Source organism: Pezoporus wallicus, unplaced genomic scaffold (assembly GCF_028554395.1).
Source record: "Pezoporus wallicus isolate ANWC-B61680 ecotype Strahan unplaced genomic scaffold, APGP_CSIRO_Pwel_v1 scaffold_13239, whole genome shotgun sequence".
In the NCBI taxonomy this organism is placed as follows: domain Eukaryota; kingdom Metazoa; phylum Chordata; class Aves; order Psittaciformes; family Psittacidae; genus Pezoporus; species Pezoporus wallicus.
In genome coordinates, this window is record NW_026642052.1 from 7,087,221 (window position 1) to 7,113,225 (window position 26,005).

Sequence of the window (26,005 nt, forward strand, 5' to 3'; positions counted from 1 at the left end):
TTAAAATTTTTGCTGCTTTCATTGCTTTGAACAAGAAGCTGGTTTTGGCGTTTTCATTTCTTTGTACAAAACGTACCTCTGCAGCTCTCATTCCTAAACTTAATTAATAGTTATTATTATTTATGACTGCACTGCATACTAGTCCAAGCTTGAAAAAAGAGAGCCTGTGGCTGTGTTCTTGGGCTTTTTTTTCTTAATCTTTTTTCTTTTTTGCAATAACATTACTAGCTCAAATCTCATAGCTTGTTTTTATATGGCCACTGCTTTGTCTTTGTCTCTCTTTTTCTCCCTTTTACCCCTCTGACTTTTTTACTTTTAAACTGCTCCAGCCTAACTTCATTCTGATTTCTTACTCATGGATGCTTCAAGGATTCACATCACTGATTATCATCCTTCCATTCTCATTAGTCCAGACCTTAATTGTATTTCAAAGGTCAGATGGTCTGTATGTTCAGTGGGCACAGTAGCTAGCTTGTGTTCATACATAATGTCTTTCTCCTTAACTGATACTCATGAGCTTGGTAGTGTCCTTTGTGTGAAGACTGGCCATTACCATCTCCAGAATACCAGTAAAATTTGCCATTTCTATTAAAAGCTCAATTTATTCTCTAGTCACTTGCACTCTGTTCCCATTCCCCATTTTTCAATGAGTTCTCAAATTCATGGTACCACGGACTCTGAAATCTTTTTCTGAGCTGTAAGAAGCAGAAGTGGTCACTACCGCACCAGCTCACTCTACTTTCCAAAGTCTGGTTTAAATTTCCATCTGATTTTTTAAAATGTTATTGGATTTGCTCCATCTTTTTTATTTTGCTTCTCATGTGCCACAATTTTCCCATCTATAAAACATTTCATTTTAATAAAATACTTAGAGACCAATGGATAAAAAGTGCACTGCTATTATTGTTAAAATTGTTATCTTTCCAAGCCATGCCCTGTCTAGAGACTGCTTCAGCTTCCATCCTCTCTTCAGAACATTTCTAAGTTGGTGCTTCTCTACCTGTCCCACCTTCTGCAACTCTCACATTGCTGCCTCCTTGTCCCAACCACCCCATCCTGACCACTTATGTTTTAAAAACTTTGCTGTATCTTTTTCTCTGCTCGTTCCTATTTATGATGGAGCAGCTCTTGATAGAACTATTCTTTGATGTTGAGTCTTTATTGAAAAAAGTGAAAAGGTAACATTTGACTGAATGAGCTGTTGCAAAGAATACATTTCTTCTCATTTATTATTCTGAAAGGAAGATATAACACTGTGTATAAAGCATTAAATGCATGAAAGACAGGGAGAGAAACTGCTGTGATCATTACTAAAATAAATGCTAAGAAATTACATTACCAGAAAACCTTGGCAGGATCAGCTAATTATAGTTGGCACAGATAGACTATGGATAGCCAGCTATAGTCATCTGAATCCTGCGAGAACCTTCGGATTTTGACTGCATTTTCCTGGGGAGACCTGCCACAAGCTGAATTGGTTTAGGTTGAAAAATTCCATCATTTATAGGAATAAAGTCTACAAAATCCATCTGCTTTCAGCATCTTCGGTTCTGAGGATCCTTTAAAATTTTGACAGCTTCCATAGGAAAATCTTCAGAATGATAAAATGATCCAAACCTCCTCCTTTGAGTGTTTGTGAACCCTTAATAGAACTCTTATTCGCATTCATTAGGATACAGCATCTCAGAACCTCAGAATGGTTTGGTTAGAAGTGACCTTAAAGCTCATCTAGTTCCAGTCCCTCTGTCACGGGCAGGGACACCTTCCACTAGAGCAGGTTGCTCAAAGCCCCATTCAATCTGGCCTTAAATACTTCTATGGATCTCAGCACATGATCATACACTCTGTTTCCCCAGCATCCCCAGCTCACTGCACAGCACAAAGTAAACGAAGTTGCTGTGTATAGGACTTCATTTGTATCTACTGAGGACATGGGACTGCAGCAGAAGCATGAAGCGGGGAACTGCAGAACAAGAAAGGGTGAGCTTAGGGTAACCCAGTGCTGCTTTAACAAACTGCCCCTGACCCGAAGCTCTACTATAGTACTAAGGCATGGAAAAATCATTTTCTCCAGTGTGTTCCCAGAGCCATCAGCTGCTCCTTTTACAACTCTAAAGCTAGCCTAAGACAGCAAACTGCATCCAAGGGCAACAGTTTTGTTATCAATATATTTTGTTATTAGTCGATAAGTGCTCTGCAAAATTATGCCCTTGTTTTCTCAGAATGTCCACCTCCACTTAGCTGACCCTTCAGAGTGCCCTGGTGCTGATCCATGTTTCTCAGTGCCACATGAGAGCACTGGGAATAACAACGGCTACAGAGCACCTAACAATGATAGGTGCTCTGTAGCCATTGACATTTACAGTTGAGATACTAGAATGATGCTCCAGAAAAGGAAATGAGTAGCACTGGAGCACTTGTTACTGAGTGAGGGCTACTCAATCCGTAAACTGAATGTATTGTGGAGTCTGTGAGAAAGGCAATGCATAATGATGTAGCTAGAAGAGGATGCCATAATGTAATTCACAAAGGGAAAAGCATTCATGTTGCATGGGTGACTATAAAGATAGCATTTCTTTTCCCCCAGTATTTAACTTGCATTCTTAACACACTTGCATGTAATCTTTCTCCTTCTTCACTGAAGACACACAGCTGTAAAATATTGACCTGATAGCTGCCACAAACTGTTACATATTAGGAGCAAAACAGCAATCAAATTACTTACTATATCCTTCCTATGCATGAAGCCATGTTTAGAAAAGCAAATTTCCCTGCACGTTAAAGGGAACTGTTGCATGCATGTCTATTTTGCATGTGCAAAAGAAAACTTTGCATACACAATGAGTATACATACAAATGGCTTTTGATTATAATGTAAGTATCAACTTTAGAAATTTATGTCCCATTAAATAATTCATGTTATCCTCCTAGCAGATGAAATCCAAAAGTGTCTATTGAGGAACTAAATTAGCAAAAGTGGGGATTCAAAAAATATTGTCCTCTGCATTGCAATAGTAACACTTCATTATTGGTTTATATGGAAAACAAACAAATTGGATAATTTGTAGCTCAGAGATAAGCCTTGGTTAATATAGCCTTACAGGACATAAGGGGAAATGGGACTGTGCTTTCCCCTGCCTAGATACCTCCACTGACGTAAAGCGAAAGAGCTCTGCCACACTAACTCATTTTGCACAGGGCGGAGGCAGATTCAGCTACATTGACACCAATAAACTGGCTACCAGAGCAGACCACAATGTGGAGAGGATGCAATAGCTACACATGAGGAAAAGCCCGAAAAAGAAATCACTCCATACCAGGCAGTACAATAAGGTAGAGACAAATTCTGGAAGACAACTGTATTTCAAGGCTCAGGCTAGGCAGCCCAGCCTAATTGACAGTAGGGGCTGGCTTTTATAATGTCAGAAAATTCAAGAGAATAAATCATTGTATAGAAGGCAGCAAGAAACATTTGACCTCCAAATTGTGAATAGTGCTGCTGGTATAAAGCTACTGGTTTTAGAGTGTATTCAAATCCATTATGCATTGAAGATCTAAATAACATAGCTAAGCAACTAGAAAATTACATAGAAAAAAAATAAGATAATGCATGGGGACTACATTATTGTAGCTTGGTGGAAACTGTTCTTCTGAGCGTTATCTCCATCTTCATACCCTGTACAGGATTCCTGTTTGTTCCTGGAATCATACCGACTGAGACTAGGATATAGGTCTTGGCCTTATTATCTGATAGTTTGTAATATCTACTACTTGATGACCTGATGAGAAATTACACTTTAGAAAGCTTGATATTAATTTAAAACCTACAAGGTTTTGTTCATTATTTCTGAGACAGCCTATTCAACTCCTAGTCAGCAGCTACAGCAGTCTGCTGACCCCATTGATGAGGTAATCAATTATGCTGGAACAAAACAAACTAGCAAGTAGAAAGAAAGGAAGCCTATGATTTTACACAGAGCCAGAGAAAACAGAGAGAAAGAGCATTTGGCAAATGACACAGGACAAAATATTTCAAGTTCCAAGAAGATATATTTTAAATTTGTATTAAATATGATTTACAAAATCAATGTTCTTCTATGCTGGACAGCTTTATTTGGAGAGAATGAAGACAAACCAGGGCATGCATCCAAAGCTGTGGCTCTAAAGGCATGTGGCACTCTGGAATGGAGGTTTACATGCCAGCAACTGCGATTATCCCAACTAGCAATGATTTAGCATTCTGTGATGTCTAGAGCATAAAAAACACAGGCTATACCTTTATATCACAGCCATCTGAAATCCAGGTTTAAATTCTGCCTTTAAAGAGACTGCAGCACAGCTTGCTGCTGTGTGAATGTTGGAGAATAAAAATGATTAATTCTGCCCATCAGTGAAGTTTTTGCTTATGAGTATCACAAGCCTTTGCTGTGTGCAGCAGAAAAAAAAAGAAAACGGAAAATAATTTTTATGCTTAGTTTCAAATACTTATTCAAACCCATCTAACAGTGCTAATTACCAAACACTGGGAAGACCGAATAAAGCATCATAAAATGCTAACTTAAAACAAAAACAACCCCACAAAACAAAACACCTTAAACCTAACTGCATTTGCCACGTTTTTTTTAGTGCATGATTTTACAATCCTGAGTGCAGAAAAGATTTTCATATTAAAATTAACAGAAGAAAGTAACTGGAAAAGAAGTAAATCAAAATGGAAATATATCATGCAATATGAGCTCCCATGATGAGCTCAACATCTGAAAAAAAAAGAGCAGAATGATCAATTCCTCACCACAAGAAAGAGAGATGCAAAGACTGGCTTGGGAAAAAAAAAGATTTCCTTTTGGAATCACCACAGCAGGAGCCAGAGGAAGCTTTGCACCCAAAGACCTAATGTTGTCTGTGAAGCTAACAAAACTAGTCTGGAAGAAGACTTCATCTTTTCATCCCCTTCCACTTCACTGCTCATCTCCCGAGTGCTTGATCCCAGTTTTCTTTTTCTGAAGATTTTTTCCTCCCTCCCCCCTTCCTCTCCTTTTTTTTTTGATGCTGATGTGGAGCAGCATGGGTGCCTGATGCCAGCTGCCTCCTAACAGGGACCCTGCCTTACTCATTTGCATAGTCACATTCAACAATTACAGAATATACCACAAAGGACCCAGAAGGGGTCAGTGATAGAGGTAGTGCTGTAAATCCAGTAAGCCCCCTGAGCCTGGCAGAGGACAGGTATGAGTATTGTGGCTGGTGTAGGCCAGCCCACATGCTTGCTGGTGTGTCATGCTAAGGGGATCAAAGACCTCAAAAGCGAGGCAATGCCTTGTACCATAGAACGCTTTGGAAGGAAAACATGGAAACAGCCTACCTAAGCCAGCCACTAGCTGCCCAGTTTACCACAAGGGTGTAATGCAAAACTTGGCTTGACTGAGGAGAAATCCCCAGTGGGGGTTTCTGGACAACGTGCCCTAGGATGCCTCACCACAGGGCAATGACAGTGTGGCTATGGGGCTGTTGGCTAAGCTAACAGTCACCCTCTGTACCAAACCACAGACTAAAAGAACCATGAGAAATACAATACCCACTACATAGACATATTATTTTTGAATTTATGCATAGAAAAATTCTAATTCAATGTAATATCCCTCTGAGGTTTTATGCCATATTCTTCTTCCAGTTATACAAACATGCCCTGCACAACTCACACTATAATTTGAACAGTAACTTTACACTAACACCACATAAGCAACAATCAGCAATGGTTTATCATATTGGGAGAGTAAGTACAACCACAGGCTGTCTCTAAGCTGTAGGGATACAGTGAGAGAAATCTCACCACACATTTCAGTCCTGCACACTGTCCCCCTGGGAGTTCAGAAGACTTGGGGGTAGGACTTCATCCATCAGTAAAGTACTACAAGGTTCACAGACCTGAATGAAGTGCAGCTAAAATATAGACTGTCAGGTACAGCTCTACATTAGGCTGAAAATAACTGCATTTTCTAGTGTTCTTATTATCTTAAAAAAGCATCTTATATAATTGCTCACACAATTAAAAGGAATAAAATCAGATATTCTGGCCAAGTTAGCTTGCTGTATCATTAAGCAATTTGCCTCATTGTATCTGCTAATGGCATGCCTAGAAAAAAGAAAAATCTGAGTTTCAACCTTGAAATACAAACTCTACAATCCCATATTTCAGTGTGTGCATTGTAAGCCCACACCAGGGAATACTTTCAAAAATAAAAATAAACTTCCAAACTCTGAATGCACTTTAAGGGTCAAAAAGCAATGGGAACAAATGCATTATTTAATTGTAAAAACCACACTTGATTCAGTGCAAGGCTGAGAAGGAAGCTCAGGCTCCCAGAGGCAAGCAAAGTGAAGGCTGCTTTGAGGGACTGCTGCAGAAGGGGCTGGAGCTGAGCTTTGCCTCAGCCCTGCCTCTCTGCCTGGGAGAGTTGGGGAGGTTGAAGAGCCAGAGAAGACAGGCAGCTTTTAATAAGAATGAGCTGCCATTTTCTCGGGAACAGTGAAGCAGAGAGGAAAAATGGTGGGGAATTTCCTGCTTACAAATAAATTCAAAACTGAGAAGAAAGACTGTTAAAAACAGGGGCTACTCACACACTGCTTTGACTCCATGATAGAATTCTTATCCTTTTTAATGGCACATTGTTAGCAGCTATATCTTTATTACAGTCTGTGTTTCTCCTTTACCCTCGTTAAGGGTTAGCTCCATTTCTTACCTGACCAACACAGGCTCTGCTCTCATTACCTTGATTCAAAGCTAACAGTAACTTTTAAAAATGCTCACAATAATCATCAGCCATGGTGTGCTTACCCTGAGGTAGTTGAGGGTGAAGTTTGTCAGACCCATTCGAGTGATGTTTTTGGACAGCTGCTCCAGCACCTGAGGGTCTTGCGCCTAAACAACAGAGGAAAAAAGCATTTTCACTTTGCTTTTTGTCTATTTGGTTTTTTTTTTCTATGTGCTTGGGGGAGTGCAGGGAGGGTTTTCTGGAAAAAGGTTCCATTCCTCTGGAAAAATTATACGTTGATGCTAAACGTAGGTAATAAGTTACAGAGTTCTGCCGGCACAGGAAATTATGAAATTGGAGCAGAATAAAGACTGGTTTCCAATATCTTCCTTCTGTCCATGCCCTTTCAAAAGATAGACTTAGGAGCTCTGGGCATGCACAGCGGTGCAAGTAAGTGGAACCCCACCAAAGGGCTTCCTCAAGTATCACAGCATGCTTTAAGCCTCCAGCTTTTTGGCTGGGAGCCCCACCAAACTAAGCAGACAAAGGCAGGAATACAGAAGGCATCACTTTCTTTTTGTGGATAAGAAACTGAAGCAGAAAGAACTCATCAAGGCACCTTCAGCAGAGCTTATAATGTAAGTGGCATTAAGCATAGGCTGGAGAACGCTCCCGGTCTAAGTTAGCTTCCCAGAATTAAACAGGGGAAATGCAAGTACAGTCCTTCTCTGACCCTAGCCAGGAGCTTTACTTGTGAGACCAGCCTCCTCTTTAAAATGAGATCAATCTCATTACTAAAATTAATACCTGCTGGTTGCTGGCTAACCTGCTTCCACTCTCTTTGAATTGCAGTGGCCCCCCTAAATGCATAATGTCGCTCATGGCCATCCTCGTTGTCCCTTAATGGGATACTATTGAAGAGTTCAGAAGATCAGCCCTCTACAGTAAAAGATGGGGCAGGTTTTCAAATGTATTTTCTTCAGGCGTGTAACAGCACTTTCAAAAATGCCCAGGCTTCTTATGTTGTTTAAAATTCCTCACTATGAACATATTTTTATCTATGGATAGCTAAGTAACTTGATGTCAAAATACAAGCACATATATAAGCCTGTGTTTTTATTCTCTATAACTATAGCCCTGAGATTAATTTGGTATATGGAGCCCTACTAGTCAGAATGCTTCTACAGTGCAGAACTCAAAGTGGCGATAAGACTCTGTCCTTTGTTTCTCTGCAATGATTTACCTTATAATATTTTAACTTCAGAATCTAGAATATTTAATATTTTAATGTTCTATTGTGTGTGTTTTCATTCAATTGCAAAAGAAAAAAGTCATTAACTACAAAAAAAAAAAGAGATCAGATTTAAAATTCTAAAGGTTTCTAAGTAAATACATGGTAAATACTTATTTTCTGTCTCATGCAAGGGTAACTTTAAGTTTGCTTCATTTAAAGACTAAACATAATTCATACCTACAATAATGAAAATTCACTGAATTGCAGTTCACATCAATAAGAACAAATTTTCAGCCAATGGGCCAATGACCAAATGGGATTAAAGGAAAACTGTGTGCTAAACTCAAATGAAAACATAGCAACAGTAGCAACAATAGAGCACTGAGAAACAAGGGACTGATGAAAGAACTTGTAAAAGGATGTAGTTGCAGGCAAACCAAAATATTTATAGTTTATTGCCTTGGGTGTGAAATTTGTTGGAGTTCTTCATAAACCTATCTTATCTGTTTACATTAGGTCAAGTGAATAAAGGATTACTTACATGCATGGCTAGAATGCTGCGTGGGACTAATTCTCTGTATTGTCTAATAGTAAAGTGCCATGTTTTTATTCTCATAAGATCATCAAAAGTAAACTCCAAGATAAGACGTCCTTCTGTGCACACCTAGAATACACAAAATGCATGAAATAAATTCCCAGAAATTTTGTTTTCAGTGGTATTGTATCATCAATTAAACAACATTTGAATGTATCAGAACAGTATTCTATTGTTTATCTCTGGTAGATTAATAGGTTTTTGTTCCCTTGGGGAGAAAAAAACGAATGTGGGAAAATGACTTCATAGGCCTTACTGCGGAAACAGTAACTTACAATGCGATAGATTTTATAGCATTTTACAAACATGGAATATTGTATGCACTAAATCTAATTTATTGCATCAATTCTCTTTCCCTCACAGTTCACTACTGCTAATTAATGACTGAACTTCACAGTGGAGGTGGCTGTGGTGCAGCTGTGTGCACCTGATGTCAAGTTGCTGAACCAGTCATTCCCAACCTGTTTTACATTGCCCTTTCCTTACAATAACTTGGCATACAAACCTTCCTTTCATGTCCAGTTGGAGTACACAGTGCCCTGAATGCCTGTGGCCAAACCTGATATTTTTCCTATTTTTTTTACTTCTTGTCTTTTCCAAGTTTTCTTGTCTTTTCCAGGCATTTCATTCCATTTTTATTTTTCTTTCATTTTTTATTTACTTCTATTAATGCCCCCTTCCAAGAAAAGTCAGACAGGGTGTCTGCCATCAGGCTGTATGAGCTGCGTTGCCACAGCAGGTTTGAGAGCCAGGGGAGCAGAGGAGAGGTTGCAGTCATGGATAACAGAGCTGCTTCCACAGAAAGTGGCTCACGCAGCTTTGTGAGGGGTCTTGTCTAAGAAAGGAGACAAAATATGGGAGGAACAAATGAAGCAAGTGGGTACTACCTGGAAATGAAAAATAAAATAAATTGCTTTAAAACAATGGTCCACAGCTTTATGTGGAAAACCTACTATGGCCATGGTCTTCTTTAAGGTGCAAAATACATACCTGGCATCGTATCTTAACTAAATTTACCACTGTAAATAATGCCTGATCTGAAAATTAACTACCTCTGTTGTTGATTAGTTTACAGCTTCTGCTCAAACTGGCAAACTATTGTGGAAACAGGGTGTAACAGCTTTAAAAATAAAAGGTTTCTGCAACTTTAATGCTAATACAACCGGTATTTGAATGAACAACTAGCCATCCTAGATTCAGCTGAGTCTGTTGAGACTTTTTACAGTCCCCAGATCAGACTTGGCTGACCACCCATTTGGTCAATGTGTGGCTTTTCTGGTTAACATTTCATTTAAGATCATCATAGTTTTCCTGGTTGTTTCTGCAAAAACATGTAGGTAATTTTAACAGGCACACCATATAGACAAATTAGGGTAGACTTACAATGGACAATCTTGCAACAGGTTCTCATCTGCCCTTTTCAACACATCTTAGTGATGCGTTCAAATTTTTAATGTAACTTATTTTGTCATTTGACCCTGATTTTGATTTTCACATCACTAGCACTATGACAAGAAATTACACAGGGGTACACATGCACACACATAGGATTCATACCAGAAGAAAAACCTTTTATATTAATTTTACTGTCGAAGCCAAAGATCCTGATTATTGTCTAGTTAATATGAAAATCTTTCAGGTTTAAAATATTTTTTATAACAATACCTGAGGCTTCTCTTAAGCTCAAAACCCCGCAGTTCTTAACAGATTTATTTTATGCACTGGCATTAAAAAAATTTAATAGAAAAACTGAAGCATATTCCTCATATCACAGTGGTAAAAATTTATACCTCTTATAAAGGAATTTCATTTCCTTATGCGGAGCAGAATTTTATGCATTGCTTTTAATAAATAAAATTGGTGCAGTTCTTATTTTAAATGGGCCTTTTTAAAGAAAAAAAAACAACTGCCTTTCACATAGAATCCAAAAAATCAAAAGGGTCTCCAATTAAGAAAACATTTTCTGTTGTGCTGAATTCATGTTACCGTACTGTGAGCTCTGACATTTTGTTTCTGTGGTAACCAAAATCAGCTGATTAGTTGGCATGGCAACAGAAAAGATGTAATCCCAGCAGACACACTCTAATCAATGCCCCCAGCACAGATGGTCTCCGGAGGATCAACAAGAAAGAGGCTGGCAGGCATTCAGTGCATCACGTGGCTGCTCTAGACTAGGCCAGGAAAAAACTAAAAAAGAACATTTCTCAAACTAACCAATAGCTTTTTAACCCCTTCGCTGCACTTATTAATTGTAGGAATTTCAACCGCTCACACCTATGAAAACCAACTTTGGTCCTGTGCCTATTGCTCAGAGCCTTGCTCTCCTAACAGGGCATCTTTTAGAAGACTTCTCCTTTTATTAACTACCATTTCTCAAACCTGAGTCGCTGCTTGAAAAGAAACCTTAGGCTTACACAAATCTGGGAAATGCGTCAGTTTCAAGGCTTCATCTATAAAATCCAGCTGATGGCCCCAGTGTTGGGTGCAGGAAGAGAATAGTTCAAACACAGGGTGCTCACTAGTCTAGTGGCAAAGGTCCTCTCCTCTTCTATGGGTAAAAAAATAACTCTCCTTTGCCAGTCTATTGAGAAATACAAACATCGCTAACTGCAAAAAAACAGTTTGCCCACACTTTACAGGGATCTCTTGCCCTCTAAAGACAAGCTGGGCTACTTATATTCTCGCATGTTCTGGCCATATTTGTTTGAAAATAAAAAATGGAAATGCCATTTTATATATTTGTCCAGTACTGCGGCATGCAGTGAGTTTCTCTAGCTAGGAAAATGTTGACATGAATAAAATGCACCTGCAGATTTCTGATTCAATATGTGATGAGAACTATTTCAGCCCCTTATATTAGAAAATGGTGAACTTGCAGATTAGAGGTTGGTTGTGAAGCTGAAAGAGCTATTAACAAATACAGTTGGTTTGTATTTTTGCATTTGTGGAACTAAAAACTAACTACTTCTTTGTGGTAGTTCTACTGGGACAAATGCAGACTTGATCTAAGGACCTACACAGTCCATTGGAGTGCTGCTTATTGTGAGATATTTGCTTTGCTCCACCACAGATACTGTGAGAGTAGGAATTTACCTTTGGGTACAAGATCTGTGCCCTCGGTATCTCTGCTAGAAGTTACACATGCACAGCTGAGACAGCGATCAGCTCCAACTTGTTTCTGAGAGGGTAATGTATTCTTTTTTACCTTGTTCCACTAACTACTCTGTTTTATTTTAAATTTGCTCTTAAACATAGTTACATTTTAAAGATACAGCCATTAAAACCCCCTAATTTTTCTCCTAGAATCCAAATCACATCCCCAGCTGAACTTTTCTACTGGGACACAGACGTTTATGTCAGAATCTGCAGCGGAAGCATCAGGGCTGAAGTAGGCTGTGTGCTGCCAAGGCAGTGGCAGAGACTCATTGCTCACACAGGACGGTGCTATGGGAGGTGTCTGTGGGCCCCTCATACAAGGTGTGCACCCAGCCTGGTGCTGTAATGTTCTGCCATGATAAGCAAAACAAACTAACTAAATTGAGAAAATTGTGTGGTATTTCTGATTCAAAAAAATACCCCGTCTTATATTTGCTATTGCATTAAAGCTTATGCAAAGGGAAATGACACAAATCACTTTAGGGAGCTCTGAAGAGAAGCAACTACTATATATCACTAGTGTGTGTCTGCTGCACATGGCCAGCACATGACTCCTTGTGAGCGGGAGGTAGCAAAGTTGTGCTACCTAGGACTATCTGGTCTCTTTGCAGCTTGCTTTCTCTTGTGTCTATGTAAGTCTCTGGGGCCTGGAGTGGGAGAGCTGGAATGATGACACCATTAAACACACACCTCGCAGCTCATCAGCGCTCCACACACCAGCAGCTTCCTCTCCCCCTGCTTTGAGCTCCACTCCAAGAGCCAGTAAGATGGCAGGGAAGACTCTACAGGGGGATGGGATGCAGATATGTGCTAAAACAGTGTAAGATATGTGGGTCCTGGTCATAATACTTTCAATAGCCAGTGTCTTTTTTGACTCTAAAACCTCACTAGTCCTGCAGGCCAAGGGCCAAAATGCATGGGTGATCTCCTCCTGCTACCCCTTCTCCTTTTGTGCTTTTTTCACACAAAGGTTAAAGTTCATAAGATGAAAAAGTACAAGATGGAAAATTATAATTTCCCATTAATTTATGAAAGGGGACATTTCAATTTAAACTTTTTTTAATGTAAGGAAATAATTTGTATTTTCCACCTTTTTGGTACTGTTTTTTATAAATACATGGCACTCAGTTTAATTACAGGACTAGAAGTGGCCAATGCATGAAGATAATTCACTATCAATTACAAATATTGAATATTCACTAACTGCGTGATCCAGAGCATGTTTAAATCAATTGACTCTTTCCATTGACTTCACTGCCCTTTCGACCAGCATCCTACTGTATTAATTCACTATTTTCCTAGAGATTTATAGCCCTTGGACTGGGTAAGTATCAAATGTAACACATACCATCCCAAATGGTAGGTACCAGCAATGTGAAATCTCATTGTTGCTTTAAAATCAAACCCAGGGAATAGGAGATGGGCAGGTTGGATTTAATTCATACAACTGATGGCTCTGGCAACCTGGCATTATGTGCTTCTCTTGCAATCTCTCTGGGAGAATTGCAGAGGATGCCCACAGAATTTTCCAGTCACATAATGAATATAGAAAATAGTAATTAAAAGGCTTCAAGGGTTTTCAGTATTGAAATGATCGTAGTCTACCAGAAAAATGCAACAGCCAATATTTTTCACCCTTATACACACTGAAAAAGAAAAACAACATGCTTTATGGAGTCTTCCCTGTTACCTTGGTAAACATGGGTTTTCCATGCTGAGTGACCATGGTGCATTGATCACAGTCCACTGTGATGGATGAGTTGTGGTATGACTCTTTTGAGTGCTTGAGAATGTAATACAGGTCTGTTACACCTCCTTCAAAGACAGTGCTAAAATAACGAGGAATGAGGGTCCTTCCAATTGCTGTGAGGAAAATACAAAGCAGAATTCAGCAAATGCTCTAGGTTACAAAATCTCAAACCATTTTCTAACAGAACATGAATAATTTTAAGTGCAATGAAATCAACCTTTCATTTAACAAATATAATACATGTTCTCTGCTGTAGAAATGAAGTTGCGCCTGCTGCCATTGAAATCAATGAGAGGGAGTGGGCTCATCTTATTTAATCTTTTTACATTGATGGCAAGTTTGAGTTAGTCTTGAAACCATCTGCAAGGTTTTTTGTCCCAAACTAATTATTATACAGAAAACCACATGGTGTCAATTATAACTGAAAGTTGGATATTACTCATAAATGTGTAGATACAAGTGTTGAGCATTTACAGAAATATACTTGTACACCCAAAAAGGCAAGGCACATTTATATACTGGTGTTGTGTATACATATATGTTTGTCTGTGTGTGGGCACATGCATATATATAACCACCCATAAATATACACACACATCACACACTCTTTATTGGAGTCCTACTGCTGCAAAATGAGAGTCCTGGGGATTGAAGAAGGACCTAAGAATGCAATACAATACATGATGTACAATATATGACTACCCACACGTCTACCTGAGATCTCTCTTCAGACCAGAAGTATTTATTAGAGAGTCTCAGCAGACATTTGAACTAGTGTGTATGCACCACTTAAACACCAAACTATGGACTGAAGGTACTCATTTCTGCAATACTTATTCAGGCAAAATTCTCACTGAAGTCATACCTCTCACTTCAATAGCAGTTTCAGGTAAGTACTACAAAGTCTAAATCCAAATACATAATAGTGAGCTTCTGAGTGTTCTTCAGATGCACAAATTAGGAAAAGCACTGACATTAAAGGCAATTATCCTGTATGCAACTGATGTTTTCCATCTTCTTTTTTACAGATAAATTTGGGTGTAACCACAAGCCTGGTATGACAGAACACTTCAGTGTATAATAGACTGATACTTCCATACAGAATGACTCAGTGCTTTGCATGATCTAATCAATCTACAGTAATTCTGTGTGGTGGATACATAAGAATTGCCTCCATTTTACAGAGGGGAAAACCAAGTGATCTAAACTGTATTTTGGAAGAATGATATAGAAAAGCCACCATCAACAGGCAAGACTGGTGTTTGTTAGTTCCTAGTTTGTCTGTTAGGACTGTGTGGTGACTCATGCCTCCCTCATCTGCTTTATACTTTTGAGAGTAACTTCTGAAAAAATTATTTTCATAGGAGTTTTTCCAGCATACAAACAAAGGCTCCTGACCCTAAAAATGTATTTGCAAGTGGGTGTTGTAAATTAAAAAGTATGGCATTTTCACAGTAGTTCTGTGAAAACAGTTTCTGCTCTGAGCATTAAAATGTGCAATATTGCATGATCGGTCATAAAGCACATTGTATGATGAAAATATACAAATATAGAAAATCAGGACTTGTTAAAGCTTTTGCTGTAATATTCAATATTAATGTAATATAATGTACACAAATATGCAACACTCTCTAGAAATGGCTGACAATCCAATGAATACATTGAATGATGATTCTACAACTCTTGATCTTAAAACCCCCCGCCTACTCACCCTGCTCACCATCCATATATTAATTTTCTACAGTGTTTTACTCTAATTTAGGAAATCTGTAGTCCAGTGCATCAGCATAGGACTCAACTCAAGCTTTAACTCAAATCCCTCCATGTTGGTATGGTATAGAGTAAAACGTGGAATTTACCCATCAAGTTAATTTCTTGCTCCCCTAAGGCTAATTAGTGCAAATTTAATTTCCTGCTAATCATCCTAAGAAGCGAATGTGTGATATGAAAATCCTGCATTCCTACTGACTGTGATAAACCTCTATTCATGCGACTTATGCACTGCATAAATATCTTGAAAGTATTAACTGTACTTTATAGACCATTCCCAAAGTAGCATGGTCATATGGTGTTGCTTTTTGCCTTGTATTCACAGCTACAACACATTAAAGAAAGCTAGAATTGCATTAAATATCTTGTTCTTATTACTTTTCCTAGTAAGAATTACCTAGGTTTGCCACAGGGATATGCTACTGTGAACAACAAAGTGGGGGACCAAAAGGATGCAGAGGGATAAAGGTGCACATAAGGATATGCCCCATGGAACCGGATTTTCAATGACAGATGCCCATGCAGACCCTATCTGACTGTAAAACTGAAAATAGCTAATGCAAATTAGTCCAGCATAGATGATTATAGTTAATATTCAGCTTCAGAAGAAACATTAATGGAAACTGGTGTTAATAAGCAGGCCTGTCCTCAGTTCACCATGTGGCCTTGCCAGAGAAGACTGAAGCAGGTTCAATGTTTTGGTTCTCTTCTGCAGCACTCCATGGTTTAAAATGATCATTTCATTTCTGGGATAAACATGAAACTCTCTACAGTGGTAACAAAGTTTATTTGTGCAGGAGATAGTATTTCCAAGAACAACAAAAGGCTGTGGAAGAGCTCCTATAAAGTCTAGGAATCATCACAGACTCTGTGTATTTTAAGTGCAAAGGACTTTTTCTTGATTTTTTCTCCTCCAAAACATAGCTGTATATATGAGTATTCAAGCACTTGCATCTGTACACCCAGCTCTGCTGCATGCATACATACAACCCTTACCTGATCATAGTCATATGTCAAATGTGCTTTTCCTTCCCTTCTCACAGTAGATGGATACCCTCAGGTGTGGATGTACACATTCTAGCCCTGCCTAATACTGTATGTCTCAACAGCATTCTACTAAGACCATGTATCTTCTGCCAGAGTCAGCTGATACTGCTTCCTAAAAGGACTCTGACTAATATGAAAGCAGCCACATTAAAAGGTTTGGTTTCGAAGGGACCTTAAATATCATCTAGTTCAAAGTCTCCTGCCATGGTTGCTCAAAGCCTCCCTATACATAGTTGCTTAAAGCCCCATCCAGCCTGGCCTTGAACACTTCCAGGGACGAGGCATCCACAGCTTCTCTGAGCAATTTATTCCAGTGTCTCACCACCCTCACAGTGAAGAACTTCCTTACATCTAATCAAAATCTATCCTCTTTCAGTATAAAGCCATTCCCTTACGGGACAACTTGATACCTCTGACCACCTCAGGATGTAGTTTAGCTATCCTTGTGCCAGTAAAGTGAACCCAAAACCTTGCAGAGCAGAGAGCACTGAATATGCTACTCACATTGAATTTCTTAGTGTTTTAGAGCTTGGTTTTGAGTCCACCAAACAAACTTTTAAGAAGGTATTTCTGTGCATGGTTTTGTATAGCTCCTCCCTCCCACACCACACTTCCTGAAAGGAGCATCATATGGACACCCTTGGAGCCAGCACTCAGATCTTAGACACAGGAGCACTGAGCATTGGCAGTAGCAGTTTGAGTATGCAGAGAGTGGGGTCTTTCCATCCAGACCCAGAACAGAGAGCTTTTCCTGGCGTCAGGGGCCTGAGAGCAGCCTGAGAACACCCTGGGTTCAGGGTTGGGCTGCCAGGAAGATTTCCTTTCTAGCTTCTCAGGGGAATGCTTGCCCAGCTACTGCAAGGCTTCCTGCATACATTGTCGTGGAGTCCCCTGCAACTGGATCCCCTTTAAGTCCTATCTACTGTCCAACTGTTGCTCTTTAATTCTCCTCCAGTCTTTTTGCTCACCTACCCCCATGGTCCAATCCTCCATTTTCTCATGTCATGGTTGCTTGCTTTGCACTGGTAATCTTCCAAGTTCCCTGTTCAACTCCTAGTATCAACCTGTCTTCTCTCCCACTCCTTACATGCTGCCCCTTTTTCTCTCACTCAAAGAAGCTCCTGAACCTTTCCCAAACCCACCTGATTTCCTCATTCTCCTTATTTAAGCAGGCCCAGCTATCTAGTCACAGTCTTGTTTTTTCCCACTCTCCCCAAAATGCCAGATTCACACCTTCTTGGTGCTCTCCCTACCCAGCCAGTCTGCCCCAGCTCCTTCTCCCAGGCTCCCTGCCCCAGCAGTCAGCCCTCTTTCTTGATTTTGTGTCCCACATAAGATTCTCTCTCTGCACTTACCCCACTCTGCCTCCTCCTAATAGCAGTTAGAACAGCAGTTCCTTCTCCAAATTAATCCCATCCCTCATTCCTTCCTTCAGCTTCTCATCCAGCAAGGGACCAGGCAAAAGGACCATTTTCCTCTGGGACCCCCACCAAGCCAAACATCTTCCCATCTGTGTTTTTCTCATTGAAAACTCATTCCAACTCTCCCTCGGTCATCCTCCATCTTCTTTCACCTCCCAGTTACTGTGTCTCCCCTCTCTTTCACATTAATGTCATGTTGCCCTGATTTTTTTTCTTTTCTTTTCTCTTTTTTTCTCCTTTTGTCTCTTCTTTCCTCCACACTCAGGTCAAGTTGCTTCCTTTGCAGGGCACCTGGATCCCGGGTGCATCCGCCAACAGTGCAGGAGAAGGAAGTGCTTTCTGCTCTTGTGTGCAGCACTGGCTGATCCTGCCCTGCAAGCTTTGCAGTGGAAATGCCCATGTCTCCACATAGCCCTGAGCTGCAACTTGTCTGGTTATTATTTGCACTGGATGTGTGGGTAGCCCCACTTGGGCTCCTGCAATAAGACTCACTGTCCTCCTGGGGAGTCCACGGAAATTTTGGCTGTCAGACTCTAGTAAACCCTGCATTGAATAGTTAAGGATGGGCACTTTTTTCCCCCAAAGATTTATATATTTGATAAATTCAGTAAGATCCCCACAAAGAGGACAAAAGGGTTGCTCCCTGCTGCAAAGGTGAGCAACCCTACTCCAGAGCATACAGATTCTTAGACCTTTAGAAAACAAATTTGCAAGGCTTTTGTAACATTTTCTATTTGCAGGGAAAGGAGAAATCCTTTTTGGATTAAATAAAAAAGAGCTAGCTAAAAGCAAAACCAGTTTCAGCTTCATTGGCTCAAGTTTGGCAAAATTATAAATAATTAGAAAGAAGGCCTTTTAATGGGACTTATTAAACGAGATTAATAATAGATGCTATAGCATCTGCCTGCAAGAACACCAGAATAGCCATGACTGCAGATGCTGAGGGCCTGAAACCAGTATTTGGGCTTCAGAAAGCAGATGTAAGTTCGTACCCACATCTACACAAAAACTAACAGGCTCTTACAGGCACATTACACAGAAAAGACCTTTTTATAGTGTGAAATGTGATACCCTGCATTGCAAGATACTGGATATACTAGAAGGAAAATTCACCTGCCCCTCAGCATTCAGGCTTTAAACCACATCACTGGAATGCTGCGTAAATTATCATTTTGTCCCGAGCAGCATCTTTCATCCCCAGCAGAGTATCTGAGGATGTACTATTTTCCATGAGAAGAGGGCACTGCCCCTTAATGTTTGCTTCATTTGTGCTAGCAAATCCCTAGATAGCAAGGCAAACTGACAAAGATCAGCTGGATTTAGCAACAGGTAATAGCTATTTATATGAAAATGTCTAGAAGAAAGGCATATCTGAAGTGACTATTTTGAACAAAATATAATGCTATCACCTGCCGGAATGACGTAACTTTAGCCTAGTCAGTGGTGTAACAGCTTGTTTTGTATACCTTTCTGGTGGATCAGATAACTACAGTGTTAGAACTGAAGTAAGACAAGTAGGTTTGTGAGACTCCCACAAATATGAGCTGCCTAGATATCAATTGATTCAATCTATGAATATAGTCAAGAAGCTTTACAGATCAGTTACAGTTATATTACATATCATTTCTTAAGTATCATTCCTGGGGAATTCTAAAGAAAAGAATGAAACTATCTACCATACTAAATGGCCCAAGGCCTGTCTCAGGGAGAGATGCACCTAGGTAACGCTCCTGCTTTTTGGCTTGGCCATGCAAAAATAATGATTAAGGTGCCCTCTGTCATCCTGATCCTAGCAATTATTATTTCCATGCTGTCGTTTCATTTATTTACCCTTTTAAATAAGTTTTACTGAGTGTAAAATACTTCATTCTCTCAGGAATATGTTTGAGTCTAAAATTATTTTGCCTTCCCAAATTAAGCCAAAAAGTCCATTGATGTCTAGGTGGGAATTGACATAACTTGTGAAGTTCATGGTTTTTGCAAGCCTCAGAGTAGCTATGGGCAGAAAGCCACTTTAAAAAATAGTCTGTAATGTAATTGTGGCACCAGCACACAACATGTGGTGGTGATGGTAGTGTTGTTTTGGGTCCTTTTTTCCCCAAGGAAGATTTGCATTAAACAGAAAGTAAGCATGTTTTTCTAGTTCACAGGAAACTGGTATTATTTGTAGGCTAGGAATAGAAGAACACTTCCTCCCTTTGTGTCCCAAAGATAGGCTGTCAAAATCTCAATGCCCTCTCTACAGAATGAAGGTTCATGGCCTCTTTGCAGGAGCTGGGCTTGATAGCAAACTCCTCCTTGCTCACTGAACTGCTGATGTGTTGCCTTTACAGTAGAAGCTGTCAGGGGCAAAGACCTAGATTTAAAATATACATATATACACCATGTAAGATAACTGCCAAGTTGGTATAGAAGTGAAACAATGGAAGTGTTAATCAGTGAAATAAAAATATTGGTTTTATTGCTTCCAGGCTGTTTTTTTTTGCAGCTCTGAATCCTGTCAGGTCCTGTGTCCTCAGTTAGAGCTAGGTTATAAAATAAGTAATAAAACAGACAGAAGTAAAAGCACAAAATATAAAAGGCTTTTTAAAGTTCCACAGAATCAGCAACAGAATGGAAAAAAACCACCCTGTTCCTATCATTTAAGGGAGCTCTGTCTGGAAGCTCTGGTGCCGCCTCCAGCTGATTATCTCATCAACATGCTATAGATGGGCTTGAGAAACTCCACTGGTTGGAGCTGTGTGTTTTTTTGGCTCCCAACAAAAAATGTTGAGCTATCCCGTAAAGCTTTAGGCAGACCATGAAAGTGTCTTGCTCAAGTGATTATCACAGTTGGATCACAGTAATTAAAGAGAGGCGCTACAACTAGCTCTCCCTCAGCCAGATATAAGGGCTAGGGAAGCCCGGAGATGACTTCCCATTGATTGCAAATGAGCTTTCCTGAGCATGCCGAAAGAAAACAGAAAGCGCTTTCTGTTAATTGCTAATTGACATCTGTGTGGGCCAGAGTTTGGCATGTCCATTTACACACGTTTTTGAAACTGAAATAATCAAACCAATACACACAAAGCAAAACTTCAATGAGATACACAGTGAAGTCACTGCTGTTATTCTGCTTATACTTCTATTTGTCTAAATTTGTCCCAGGGAACTAGCACAGCAACTGTGCTACCTCCTAGACACAGTCCATCTGGTTGGGATATGGAGGGAGGAATCTCTCCACAAAGCTGGACAACTAAAGATCCCGGCTTCAGTACTGTGACCTGTTCTCTGGAAGAGCTGCAAGGCTGGTTGTTTGTGGGAATCCCCCTCCACCTTATAAGACCTTATGTGGTGAGCGATTCAAACCCAAACAACATGTATCTGTCAATCCTCAGGAAAAGCTACTGTCAGATTTGATAGTGCAGCATGAAAGGCAGTGAAAAGACAGTCTAATAAGTCCAAATCCTGTCTCAGAGACGTGTGGGCCATGTTGATTAAACCACCCACATGCATCCAAGGCAGAATCTGGCACACACAGACCTGTCCTTTTTTGTTCCCTATCTAGTGGGTAAGACTGGGCTCCTATCATTTACTTCAGTTATAGAATAAAAATGATAATGTATGATTAATTTCCACTTTTAGGAAAAATATATTTATTTATACAAATTAAATATTAAATAAAATTAAATGTATTATTTTAAATCTATTAAAATAGTAGTAAAATTAATAGTTAATAGTAGTATACTGTAATATACTACACTGTTTTTAAAAATTCAGAAAACACCTATATAATTCACAGATATCATAGATTTCAATCTCCATGAGGTTTGGAAGACAGTGGGAGTACTACATCCATATTGGTAATAAAGCACAGCTTTTTGAGCAGTAAAATTAGCTGTATATACACATTTTTCCCATGTTCTTACAATTTTGTTTTTATCTTTAGTAACCTACTTAGCGCTTTATGGAAATTGTGGAAATCTAAGGGTTCCAACCATCTTGCCTTTGTTCTCAATTTTGTAAGAAAACTGTAAAGTGCATGAGCAATATGGATCCAGGGCAGTGACAGAGTGACTTGAATTCTTTCCACACCCAGAACGCAATGTTTTGGGGTGGTTTTGTTTTGATCCATGTCATTTTCATGGTATCTGCAATATCTTATTTTTTTTGGTGTCAATAATACTGTCGACAGTCAAAAGCTACAACCCAAAATACTAAAGCTTCTAAAATTGTAAATGTCTAGATTTCCCTCCCCAGTTCTTTTTATCCTGTGTAATTCAATCATTGTGTTATGTTTGTGATTTCTCCAATAAGAGTTTTCTACCCATATTTTACCCTGGTGAGGATTTGCCTCTGTAATTTGGATTCATTTGATAGTGTATTTCTCCTTCTCAAAAGTCCATAACTAGCACTTGAATCCTCTAAAACACACTTGAGTCAAGAACAAGTAACAGAAACTTCATGACAATGAGACCCACACCCTATGACCTTTGTTATTATAGCCACATAATCTGCAACTCAGTCTCAAATTCATTATCTCCTTGAAGAGACACAATATTTTACTATAATTCATTTTGGTAAAAACAGTCAGAAAACAACTATAAAAGCTCTGTATGTGTCAGTAAAAAGCTGAAGTGCATCAACAGTTTTTCTTCAGGCTCAGCCAGCCTACTTATTACAATAAGATTTCCTCCCAACCCTTTCCTTATTATACTGGCAGCACACTGCCAGTCTTTAAAAAATTGCTCACTACAAGATTCAGTCTTCAGATCTCAAGTATTTCTGCCTCAAGCTAAGACAGTTGATAAGATGTGGAGAGCAACCCGTGCCAGTGTTTGACCATCTCTTGAGGAAAATGCCTTTTCTTATGTTTAGATGGATTTTTCTGTGTTTCACTTTGTACCCACTGCCTCTTGCATTTCACTGGGCAACACTGAAAGATTCTGGCTCTGTCTTCTTTGCTATGAGCCCAGACTGCATATCCTACTCCAGATGTGTCTCACCAGCACTGAGGGAAAGATCTCCTTCCTCAAATTCTCCCTAATGCAGTGCAGTGCAGTGGTTATTGGTTTCTTTGCTGCAATGGCATATTGCTGGCTCACAGTCAGCTTGAACTCTCAGATCCTCTCCTGCAGGTCTCATAACCAGCACCTCAAACTCAAGCACAAACAGCAGAACACCAGCCTGGCACAGTTCTGTACCAGCTGCAAGCTTTTTGCTCTGTAACCCGTAACAACACTCTAAGAACTCATGGAGTCTGTTAACTGATCATAAAATCAAAACTCAAAGCCCACACAATTTGTTGTTTAAACAACTGAGCTGAGTTTCTAGTAGCACAGAGCAGGGCAGACCCTTACCTCACACTGAAAAATCCAGAAGTTCTTATAGCAGGCACAGTTCTGAGGAAGCCTATGGTTTAAGCTGATTTTTTAGGCTGGAGGGGAGAAGTGTTTGAGCGGATTACCCTTAATTTTTTTCCACAGACAAAAGACGCACCTTAGATAAGGAAGCTCCAGTTTTAACCGTAAAACCTCAAAATCTTATAAATCAAACACACAGCTCCTCAGCAATGATATATATGAATATTATAGCAAAGAGAATATTTATATTTGCATAAAAAATATGCACTCTGAATGCAAATAAAGCCAGAACAAATGGTTTGCCTGGTCGCAATAAACAGCCACTCACGCTTCTGTTTGCTAATCTCTCTGAAGAAAGAGTATTTCAGTTAACTTTGTTCAACAACTGCAAAGAAGAAAGTTTTAAAGGCAAGCCAAAGAGGTTATTCACAGCTGTACGACAAACCACTGTCAAAACACAACAAACCACAACCAAACTCAAGCAGAAAATGACAAAATGTAAGACCGTAAAAATGATGGAAATTGTGCAGGACAGGCATTTTAGATGAACAAATGCAATCTGTACCATCATAAAGGACCACCACAGCACAGAAAATGATACCCAGAGAAGTCGTCTCAAAAAATAAAGGCAAAACCATAAAATTCAAATGACAGGACACTGAAAGGAACAGACAAAAACCAGGCAAACCATCCAGTTGTATTAAATCAAGCACACCCCGACCTCTGACTTCATCTGACCTACCAGAATACTAAACACAGAATAAACCAAAAAGATTATGTAAAAGCACAAGCAAAATAACATTAAAATAAAGTCTTATTGGACACACCCTCACACACTGCCACAATTCTTTTATGTAAGTACCCAAGCTGGTCTGGGACAAAACCTAGACAGAGAACTCAAACCCCAAGCTTAGCTGCTGCAGGAAACAGGTGTCTGCTTCTCTGCTTCAGCTCCTGCTGGTGGTGGGGTAACTGACCAACCCATGCATTTCACAGCAATCAACTCCATTAATCTCTTGTTGATCTAAATCCAAACAGTTCCACAAAAGTCACTGGAACCACACTGACTGCCACCTGCAAGGATTTGGCCATTATGCTAGGGGTCTCTCCCCTTTCTCCCCAAGATTGTATACATATTCAAGCTATTGCTATGAAAGCATGTAGAAAGATCTGTTGGGCTACATTTTCTGAAGCAAAGTTCTGAAGACAGATGTCTACAAGCATAATTCTACATAAGGGAAGAATAAACAACTGATAAAGTACTGATCTGAATAATGCATAGGTCCCTTTCACCCTTAGAAATATTATAAGAGAAGCTGTGAGTGAGAGTACTACATCTGGTGGCTGGCTTTTTCACTTCTAAAGCTCCTGATTTCCATCCAGGCTGAATCAGCAGCAACACACACCTTTCATTAGCTGTAGTTCTGATTAATCCTGGGTTTGGTTTCAGTTCAGTTTGTATCTGCCAGAACAGCACCTCACACCACCACCATTCCTGATGAGAAGCCTGAGGACAAGCACAGGCTGCTGGGATCTCAAAGGGTTCCACTCAGGAAGAATTTACCTTTGTTTCTGGATGCTTTCTGCAGCTATCCACAAGCTCCCTTTTACTGACAGAAAGCTAGAAACAGTACTTATGGCAGCTAGTTGAGGTTAGTTAAAGCTACTCTTCTGCTGTGGTAGAACAGTGTAAATGTAGCCATCAATGTGTCTATACAGCATATTGTAGGCAGACACCAACTTGCTCTGATAACACTCAAAGTAACCCAAAAGCCACGTGTCTGTGTAGCATAGCATCATGTCTAAGCTAGTAAACTCTGTGAAGAGGCAACAAGTGTATTTTTTTTGGCTCCAAGCCAGATGAAAACAGCCACACACAGCATCTGGTCAGCTCCACATGTGGACAGAACAGGCTCACGTAGGCATTTCCATATACGTATAGCTGACATCCTCAATGTTGGAAGACTTCTTTTCATGGCAAGAGTGAAGCCCATGGGTAGGCAATGAAAAGAAGAAAGATAGCCCCCTCCCTGAACATAGGACTTCCTGCTCAAGCACTGTCAGTCAAGCATCACAGCATGGTCCACATTCAGGTGAAAAATATCAGAGGTGAAATGTGTTGATATGTGCATCAAAGTAACGTAGTGGGGAGCGTGTCTGGAGAACTGGTGGGAGGTGAGGGGTTACAGTGATATGATAAAAGATACACACAGCATTCTCAAAATGCTCAAATGGCATTGAGCCCATGTGGATTGATAACCAGCATGATTTTTCTGGTAATTTTATGCTGTAGATGTATGAACAATACCTCACCAGTGGATAATATCAGTTGTCGGCTATATACATGTTTTATAACAACCAGAACACTTATTTTTCAAAAAGCCGTTGGTGGTTGGCTTTGATTTCTTTTTTTCTGCAGCAAAGCTTTCCCACTCTCTTTCTCTTTCAAGCTTACAGAAGTGAACTGCAGAGAAAGTAAAAAGGTATTCAACACGCTAGGCAAAATAATTAGGAAAATATTCTACCATTTTCAAATGTTTTGTTGGTTTTAAGAGTGCAGCTTGTTTATTACACTTAAAACGATGGCAAGTGCCCTGTGTTCAGCTATACAAATCAGGTGTCTGACACGATAATGTCAAATAATAAAGAAACATTTTCAGGAAAGGGCAAGCAATGTAACAGGTTTATAAGCTTCAGTCAGAACATGTTATAGGTAGTTTTTAATAAAATTTTATGCAGCAAATAATGCAGAATGCTCTTGAGAAAGGTAACACCAGTAGTAAGTGCTATAACAAACCTGTGCTGAGGTTGAAATAGCCTCTTCTTATGTTTTCTGTCCTTTTAGCTGTATGCTACATTTTTTCCACATTTCAGAAAGTCATTATATCATCTTCTTGATATATTTTTGCCACAATGACTCGCTGTGATTTCTGGAACC

General features: G+C 39.6%; 1 protein-coding gene across 17 annotated transcripts in view; it reads right to left on the reverse strand.

Moving 5' to 3' along the window:
- The window catches only part of LDB2 (LIM domain binding 2), a 402,626-nt gene that overhangs the window by 39,990 nt on the left and 336,631 nt on the right, over positions 1–26,005 (reverse strand). For all 17 annotated transcript variants that reach the window (XM_057426646.1, XM_057426640.1, XM_057426642.1 and 14 more), the window contains 3 exons: positions 13,428–13,600; positions 8,528–8,650; positions 6,836–6,919 (listed from right to left, as the gene is read on the reverse strand). In XM_057426646.1, coding sequence (XP_057282629.1) covers positions 6,836–6,919; positions 8,528–8,650; positions 13,428–13,600 — 380 coding nt within the window. The remainder of the gene's footprint in view (positions 1–6,835; positions 6,920–8,527; positions 8,651–13,427; positions 13,601–26,005) is intronic.